This window comes from Cicer arietinum, chromosome 2, assembly GCF_000331145.2.
Source record: "Cicer arietinum cultivar CDC Frontier isolate Library 1 chromosome 2, Cicar.CDCFrontier_v2.0, whole genome shotgun sequence".
Lineage (NCBI taxonomy): Eukaryota > Viridiplantae > Streptophyta > Magnoliopsida > Fabales > Fabaceae > Cicer > Cicer arietinum.
Genome location: NC_021161.2, coordinates 13,307,858 through 13,317,495, shown reverse-complemented (window position 1 = coordinate 13,317,495; position 9,638 = coordinate 13,307,858). Strand labels below are relative to the sequence as shown.

The window sequence follows — 9,638 nt, the reverse complement described above, 5'->3', positions numbered from 1 at the left end:
CTTAACATATATTTTAAGGTGATCAAGTTTGTAGACTATACTCTCTCCGTCCCTTTTTAAAATATCATTTTACAAGTTTAAAAGTATAACAAAAAGAGAAAGAGAGTGCACTTAACATATATGTACAAGGAAATTAAGAAAACAGGTGTTTGATACTTTTTCCTAGAGATTTTCATTGTATGACTGCATATGTTTTTTTTAATGATAGTGATGAAGAGAGAAACGAGAGTAATTAGATTTAAAAAATAAGCAAATAAAGAAATGTATTTTATTTTTATGAAAATTAAAGAGTGCGAATAGCAAAAAATAGAGTGAGTCTAAAATTATAAATGATGAATAAAAATAATAATAATTACTTTTATTTTTTTATTAAAATACTAACGATTATTTTCTATTTTTATTAACTTTATTATGTTTATTACTTTTTAACAATGAAAAATACACAGTCTACTATATTTTTTCATATCATTGTCTATTCAACCGTGTCATCTCATGAAAACCACATCACTTTATATTTTTAAATAAAAAAACTAATTTTTTAAAATTACAAAATATTTTTAAACGAAATTTTCTTCATAGGAATTAAAGTGAAACTTATATTTGGAAGGACTATTTATAATTAAGTATAATTTTTTCCATTCCAATTAAAAGCAGGCTTTTCCGGTACTCCTCCAAATCCAAAGATCACATATTATTAATTAATTAAAATCAGCACCAACTAAAAATTAGAAATTTCAATTTTGAAACCGGTTTTACATTCGCGAAGGTGAAGTTTGCTCAGAATACTGAAACTGGTGAAAGTGTTTTATTTATTATGATTTTTTTAATGTGTTGTTGCTATGTATGTGGGTGACGTTGAAGATAAGATAGATATAACCTAAGCAAAATAGAATTTGGAGTATATGTGTTTGAAGAGGTTCATGATTTATTTTGAGCATTTTCATTGTTATAAGATTATTTTAGAGAAGAATCACTTTTATTTAACTAAAAATTAATTTAGTAGTTTTAATTGTGTTGGTTGAAACTTTTGAAATTAATAATTCAAATTTTTTTTTTTATTAAAGTGAGAAGTTATTTAAAAAAATATCTGATTTTAATGAGAGTGAAAATGGTAGAGAAGATTTAAAAAAAAAGGATGATAAGCACTTTATGTCCAAAGTTTCAACTAGAATATGATTTTAGTAAGAGTACTTATTTTATCTGAAAGTCAATGTGTTTATGCCTCCAACTAGAGCTTTTTTGTTGGATTGAAAAATTTACCCTAAGTTTTAGGCTAAATTTGCTTTTAGAGTAAAAACATTTACTCATAAATCATTTCGATTTAAATGAATTGTAGCTCAATGGATTATACTCCAAATGATGATTATCCAGATTATCCAACATGTTAAAACAAACAAATAATTTTCAATACTTCATTTTTTTTTGTTACTATTCATAAATCATAATGAGTTTATTTGATTATTGTATTCATTGACTTGCAGGTTGTCTTTTCCATTTCTTGCAGAAGATAGAAGATCTCTGATGTATTTTTTTTGGAATATGAAAATTCCTTTTTTAGATCGAACTATTTCAATTCCCAAGAAATAATTTAATTTTTCCAAGGTTTTAATATCAAATTCATTGACTAGGTTTTGACCTAAATATTGTTGCTCATTTTCATTATTATTGGTCACTATAATGTTTTCCACATATATGAATAACACTGTTACTCCTCGTGACTCATAGTGTTTGATAAAGTCGGTATGATCTCATTGACTTTGTTTGAAGCCTAGACCCACTGTGACTCTAGCAAACCAAAATTCCATTGGAGTTTTGAAGGTAAGGACACTAGAAATTAATCGGTTTATGAGATATGATGTAGTTAAAATCAAAATTTATTGGAAACTTTATTTTGATCATAGTAGAATAAAAGGTTAAATATTAAAACATTGAGAATATAAAATAACATAATAAAACAACAAAGTAAAAATAGACAAATGAATATTATTGAAACTGGAAATTTGTTAAGAGAAATACAAGAATAAGAGCAAGAGTAACAATAGATTGTGAGTAGAAGTATGTGTCTAAAATTGAGTATTTTCCTTTTTTTTTTTCTATAGCCATAGGTGTGCTCATGAGCTTTAATTACAAGAAACCATCAGAATTTCATAGAAGAAAAATGGTTCAACAACAGAAGATGAACAATTTATGGCCATAATGGACATTACAGTGAGACAATAATAGATTCACTAGCAGAAGATGGACAGATTATGGTCATAATGGACATTACAAATTCTTATTTTTTTTTCTAGTTCATTTATTACGACCAGACAATAATGTCTGTTGGAACTTGAGTTTTTTTCTTCATTTTCTTGATTAGGATACGCTATGACTGTACCACTTGACTTCAAGGCTCTTTGCATCAAAATTTTCACTTATTCCTTCACTTCTCCTTGCAATCTAAACAAAACAAAAAGGTAGTAAAATAAAAGTAAAACCGAATTAAAAACATCAAATTAACCTATCAAATAAAGCTATAAAAACATATATTTTCTAACTTATCAAATTCCCTCATCCTTGAATCATTGCTTGTCCTCAAGCAATTGTTTCAAATAAAAGTTATGGACGAACAAACACAATAAATAGGGAACTCAACATTCAGTTCAAGTGTGACAATAGGCAAATTCGAAAACCAAAGGATAACCAACTTTAGTTCCAAATTAGTGATTTAGGCTCCTCTAAAAACATAATTCTCATCAATAGGACACTCAACTCTCAAATTCTCTCAGTGTTTCAGGGTAATGGGCGTTCATTCAAAATTTTACCAATGCAAAGTTTCCTACCATAGGTTTGATTATTAACCAAATCTCCATTATATATCTCATGAGAGCATATATGAATAAAAAACACTTTTCATGGTTGTAACAGAACTAAGGGACAATAGATGGGACAAGTCAGAAAAGGGATATACAAAAGGCTATATCAAATTAAACATATGATTGTAGATAACTTTTTTGAATAATTGGAGTTCAGTGTATTCAAACAATCTTTCATCAGCCCAAACTTTATTTATTAGTCAAATATGTTACTTCGAGTGGAGCACCTTATTGTATCTTTTCAAACTGGGACTAACTTTTTTTTTTCTTGATTTTTTTTTTCTTTTTTTATTTTATTATTATGTTTTTAAAGTTGCTCCACTTTATTCAAAAGGACACCCAAGAATTATTTTTATCAATAAAATAAGAGACTAAGAAAGATAATTCATTTAAGGCTCAAAGTGGGCAACTAGTGGAAAGTATGAAACAAAACAAAACAAGTCATGAGGCATAAAAAAATAATCCTACAATATTTTTTTCTTCAAACATGATCACAAGAGAATTTAGTCTTGAGATGTTTGCAAGTCAAGTTCTAGAGAACACAATCAATGGTGAATAATCACTCATAACAAAGAAAAGGGGCATAATATTTGATGATGTAACACAAGCCCCTATATAAGTCTAAAACTCACATTTAGTAGATAAATCAATGAGAACATGCTGTCAGAGAATACACTAATTTATAAAACTGAAAGTCTCGTATTCGAAGGTGAGTTCATTGCCTATTTGGCAACAACATGCACATATTATGGTTCCCTATTAATGACTTCAAAAGGTTTTCTTTCAAGCAAGAAGAAATTATTTTTTTATATATATTTTTTGAACAAAAACTAGAATTAACATGTTGAGCAAACAATCAAACAAGAAAACATACCCTCCATACTTGGACCAGACATCGTCCTCAATGTAAAAAGTAAAATAGTTATGGAAGGGATATGAAAGCTCACAAGATTATGATTGTGATGGAAAGCGTCTCTGTGCACGTATTACGATCATAATGGCCATTTCTGGCAGACAGTAATCTTTGCTGCCTTCTTTTGTTTTATGCATTTTTCTTGTTTTAGCTTAACCTACAAAACAAAAAGAAAATTTTGAAAAATTAAAAATTGTGGGTTACCTCCCACACAACGCTTGTTTATGATCCTTAACATGACCTTCATTTTGTAAATCTTAAGTTGGAGATCGAAGGACAAGACTTACCCATTTCTCTATTGGATTCCTAACTACATAATGCTTCAACCTTTGATTGTTCACATTGAAAACTTTAGTTGCCTTACTCTAGATTTCTACAGCTCCAAATGGGAACACCTTGCGGATTTGAAAACGGTCCGAACCACCTCGAATGAAGTTTACCTGAAAACAACTTCAATCGGGAATTGAAAAGTAATACGAAGTCACCTTTCAATTCTCTTCTCGTTATGTGCTTATCATGCCACTTCTTGGTTCTTTCCTTGTAGAGTTTAGCATTCTCATAAGCATCCAACCTCAACTCATCAAGCTCACCGAGTTGAATCTTCCTTTTTTCACCAGCAACCTTCAAATCAAAGTTATGGATCTTTATTGCCCAATATGTTTTATGTTCGAGCTCAACTAGGAGGTGACAAGACTTTCCATAGGTCAACTTGTAAGGAGTCATACCAATGGGAGTCTTGTATGTTGTACGATAGGCCCGAAGCGCATCATCTAGCTTCACGGACCAGTCCTTCCTTGACAAAGAGGAACCTAAATGGTATGGGTGGTTTATATGGTGCCAAAGGGACATAAGATTTTTCTTTTTGCTCATTTACCCTTTCACTTGATGGTTGGGCTCTTTCACTCTCATCACGTACATTCTCTTCCACATCTCTACCATTGGGTTCCTCTAACTGTGTTTTGTTTCTTAAGGTGACAACATTTAGGGTTAGGTTTAGACTGCCCAAGGAATACATTGGAAGATCTAGATGATGAAGCAACTTGTTGAGCCACTTAGGTGATTTGTGTTTCTAAAATTTTATTGTGTGTGACCATGGATTCTACCTTAGATGCTAACTGCCTAAGTGCTTCATTCATTGTCAGGTTTTCATTTTTAAACTCCTTATTTTGTTTGGTTTGAGTTGAGACAAAATTTTCCAACAAATTTTCTAAGCTAGACTTTTGGAGGCTGTTGAAAGACCTTGGTCCTAGGAAACTAGGAGGTCTAACCATTGAAACTCCTCATACCAAACATAATTATACACTGCTTTTAGCAATATTGAAATTTCCTACCACATTATTCATGAAAGTTGTTGTGTTTTGGGCTCCCTTCCTATGTGGAGAAAGGCCCAATATGTGCAAGCCCATGTGTCTCACTTAACCAAGTGGAGAGAGGTCAGATTAGTGGGAGAGAGAGAGCTGAATTCAGAGAGTGAGGCAAAGAGAAAAGTGAGAGAGGAAGAACAAAACCCATTTTCGCATAAAACAGAGCAGCTGCACCAGATTCGTGATTTCTCTTTCATTCACCTTCCGATCGGGCTGAAATTTGGACAACAGGTTCATGACTCATGGTACTTCAATCTGATCGGTTGGATCATCGATCAGAGGTCTGAGGTGGGAGAAATTGAGCTCGGACAATAGCCGTTTTTCCTGGTTTTTCAGCTGAACTTTGTTCTCAATTTCATGCTTGTTTTCTCATTGTTTTGGCTGATTGTTGTGCTGGTTACCTTGCTGTTTTTGGCTGGTTACTGAGCACGAATTTGTGCCATATTTGAAATTCTCTTGTACCCATATTTTTATCATAGTGGAGCTCTATTACTGGCTTGGTCCCGTGGTTGTTTACTTCTCACATTGAGAAGGTTTTTCCACGTTAAAAATTATTGTGTCCTTTGTGGTAGTGATTTTAGTTGCTGTGATTATTTTTTGTTGCTCCTCACATATTCTTGCAAGTTTGGTAAATTGATTATCCGCTGCATATTGCTCTATTAGAGTTGTTATTGTTATTTGTTGTTGAATTTCCCATCAGAGTGGCATTAGAGCTCTTTGGTTAAGGGGCTGTTTGAATTGTTTGAATGATGGAGGCAAATACAAATAGAATGATTTGTTTGAATGGCACTAATTATCACTTATGGAAGGGAAAAATGAAGGATCTATTATTTGTGAAGAATTTGCATCTTCCTGTGTTTGCTAGTGAGAAGCCAGAATCCAAGACTGATGAGGATTGGAGTTTTGAACATCAGCAGGTTTGTGGTTTTATTCGGCAATATGTCGAAGACAATGTTTTTAATCACATTGCTAATGAGGAACATGCGAGATCCTTGTGGAAGAAGATTGAATCTTTGTATGCTTCTAAATCAGGGAATAATAAGTTGTATTTGTTGAACTCCTTGATGAATTTGAGGTACAAGGAGGGGACTTCTATTTTAGATCACTTAAATGATTTTCAAGGGCTCCTAGATCAATTGTCAGGTATGGGTATCAAATTTGATGATGAAGTGTTGGGACTATGGCTACTGAATACTCTACCAGATTCTTGGGAAACTTTTCGGGTTTCAATTACAAACTCAGCTTCTAATGGTGTTGTCTCTTTGCAAAGTGTAAAGGGAAGTGTTCTTAATGAGGAGATGAGAAGGAAGGCACAAGGTACTTCATCTCATTCCCAGGTACTTGTCACTGAGAACAGGGGCCGAAGTCAAAGAAAGGAACCGAAAGGGAACATACAGAATAGCAGAAGTGCGAGTAGAGAGAACAACAGAAGTAAGTCTAAGTCCAGATACAAGAATGTGGAGTACACTTATTGTCACAAAATGGGGCACATACAGAGGAACTGCTTCATATGGAAAAGGGAGAGCAAAAACAATAACAGTAAGCAGAGAGATAAGAATCATGATGATGATGACCGTGTTACTACTGCTACTTGTGATGATCTGATTATTCTCCGTGACTATGACTCAGTCAATCTTGTATCAGATGAGAGCATGTGGATTATTGATAGTGGTGCTACACTACATGTTACACCAAAGAAGGAGTTCTTCACATCTTACACTTCTGGTGACTTTGGAGTGTTGAAGATGGGTAATGATGGTGTGTCCAAGGTAATTGGTATTGGCGATGTTTGTTTGCAGAACAACATGGGAGTGCAGTTGTTGCTTAGAGGAGTCAAACATGCTCTAGATGTTCGCTTTAATTTGATCTCTGTGCAGATGCTTGATGATGGTGGTTATGATAATCACTTTGGTTCAGGAAAATGGAAACTCACCAGAGGTAACTTAGTTGTGGCCATAGGGGAGAAAATTAATAAACTGTATTGGACTAAAGCATTGGTTGCTAAAGACAGTGTGAATGCCATGGATATGGAGGCTTCTTTGTGGCACCACAAGCTTAGTCATATCAGTCATGATGATGATGACCGTGTTACTACTGCTACTTGTGATGATCTGATTATTCTCCGTGACTATGACTCAGTCAATCTTGTATCAGATGAGAGCATGTGGATTATTGATAGTGGTGCTACACTGCATGTTACACCAAGGAAGGAGTTCTTCACATCTTACACTTCTGGTGACTTTGGAGTGTTGAAGATGGGTAATGATGGTGTGTCCAAGGTAGTTGGTATTGGTGATGTTTGTTTGCAGACCAACATGGGAGTGCAGTTGTTGCTTAGAGGAGTCAAACATGCTCCAGATGTTCGCTTTAATTTGATCTCTGTGCAGATGCTTGATGATGGTGGTTATGATAATCACTTTGGTTCAGGAAAATGGAAACTCACCAGAGGTAACTTAGTTGTGGCCAGAGGGGAGAAAATTAATAAACTGTATTGGACTAAAGCATTGGTTGCTAAAGACAGTGTGAATGCCATGGATATGGAGGCTTCTTTGTGGCACCGCAGGCTTAGTCATATCAGTGAAAAGGGGCTGAATTGTTTAGCTAAAAAGGATGTACTTCCGGGATTAAAGAGTGCAGAGTTGGAGAAATGTTCTCATTGCATGGCTGGTAAGCAGACTAGAGTATCCTTCAAGAAACATCCTTCCTCAAGGAAGTCAGAGTTGCTTGAATTGGTGCATTCTGATGTTTGTGGCCCGTTGAAGGTAAAGTCAATTAGTGGTGCACTTTACTTTGTTACTTTTATTGATGATTGTTCCAGAAAGCTTTGGGTCTATGCTTTGAAGACAAAAGACCAAGTTCTGGAGAAATTCAAAGAGTTCCATGTTATGGTGGAGAGACAGTCAGGCAAGAAGTTGAAATGCATTCGTACTGACAATGGTGGTGAGTATTGTGGACCATTTGATGTTTATTGCAATCAGCACTGTATCAAACATGTAAAGACTCCTCCTAAAACTCCTCGGCTGAATGGTTTAGCAGAGAGAATGAACAAGACATTGATTGAAAGAGTTAGGTGTATGCTTTCTGAAGCAAAGTTGCCTAAGCATTTCTGGGGTGAAGCATTGTACACGGCAATGCATGTTATTAATCTGAGTCCTGCAGGTGCTTTGAATGCTGAGGTGCCAGACAAGATTTGGTTTGGCAAGAATGTCAGGTATGATCATTTGCGTGTCTTCGGTTGCAAAGCATATGTGCATGTTCCAAAGGATGAGAGATCCAAGTTGGATGGGAAGACAAGACAGTGCATCTTTATCGGTTATGGTCAGGATGAATTTGGCTACAAGCTGTTTGATCCAGTTGAGAAGAAAGCTGTTAGAAGCCGTGATGTGAAGTTCATGGAAGACCAAACCATTGAAGACATTGATAAGATGGAGAAGACTACACCTGAGATTGATAATGGTTTGTCTGATGTTGATCCAGTTCGGATGCCTACACATGATCTGGATACTGCTGAAAATAATGTTCAGAATGATGAGCAACATGGTGATGTTGGTGATCAGCAGCTTGGAGATGATTTTGATGTTCCTAATGATGATGCTGAAGAAGAACATGAGATGTCACAAGATGAGGATCTTGGTGATGCTCCTGAACCACCTCAAGCTCAAGTTTGGAGGTCTACTAGGCAGAGGAAACCATCCACCAAGTATCCTGCTGATGACTATGTTACCTTGACTGTTGGAGGCGAACCTGAATGTTATGATGAAGCCATGGAGAGTGATGAAAAGAAGAAATGGCTGGATGCTATGCAAGATGAAATGAAGTCTTTGCATGATAATCACACTTTTGATTTGGTGAAACTACCTAAGGGAAAAAAGGCTTTGGAAAACAGGTGGATCTTCAGAGTGAAGCTAGAAAGCAATTCTACATCTCCAAGATATAAAGCCAGATTAGTTGTGAGAGGTTTCAGACAGAGAAAGGGTGTTGATTTCAATGAGATTTTTTCTCCTGTGGTGAAGATGTCATCCATTAGAACTGTGTTGAGTTTGGCTGCTACTCTTGATTTGGAGGTAGAGCAAATGGATGTAAAAACTGCTTTCCTTCATGGTGATTTGGAGGAAGAGATTTACATGAAGCAACTTGATGGTTTTCTTGTTAAAGGCAAGGAAGACTATGTGTGTAGGCTCAGAAAGAGTCTTTATGGTTTGAAGCAGGCCCCACGTCAGTGGTACTAGAAATTTGAGTCAGTTATGCGTGAGCAAGGCTACAAGAAGACTACTTCTGATCACTGTGTCTTTGTTAAAAAGTTGATTTCATTATCCTGTTATTGTATGTTGATGACATGCTTATTGTTGGGAAAAATATTTCCATGATTGACAGGTTGAAGAAGCAATTGGGCGAGTCATTTGCCGTGAAAGACATGGGAGCTGCTAAGCAGATTCTTGGTATAAGAATCATGCGTGACAGGAACAAGAAGAAACTTTGGCTGTCACAAGAACACTATGTTGAAAG

At 35.1% G+C, this 9,638-nt stretch overlaps 1 protein-coding gene across 1 annotated transcript; it reads right to left on the bottom strand.

The window, feature by feature from the left end:
• Positions 1–3,847: 3,847 nt before the first annotated feature.
• On the bottom strand, positions 3,848–4,638 carry LOC101514089 (uncharacterized). The gene is made up of 2 exons (XM_012712889.1): positions 4,246–4,638; positions 3,848–3,925 (listed from the first exon to the last, which is right to left on the bottom strand). The coding sequence occupies exons 1-2, from the start codon at positions 4,636–4,638 to the stop codon at positions 3,848–3,850; spliced, it is 471 nt and encodes a 156-aa protein (XP_012568343.1).
• Positions 4,639–9,638: the final 5,000 nt, after the last annotated feature.

What these genes read in the sequence shown, in the direction of transcription:
- LOC101514089 (XM_012712889.1), bottom strand. Translation starts at nt 4,638, where the DNA reads ATGAGCAAAAAGAAAAATCTTATGTCCCTTTGGCACCATATAAACCAC. An exon ending in GAGAATTGAAAGGTGACTTC is followed by an intron (nt 3,926 to 4,245) that starts GTATTACTTTTC and finishes TTTGTTTTGTAG; the next exon opens with GTTAAGCTAAAACAAGAAAA.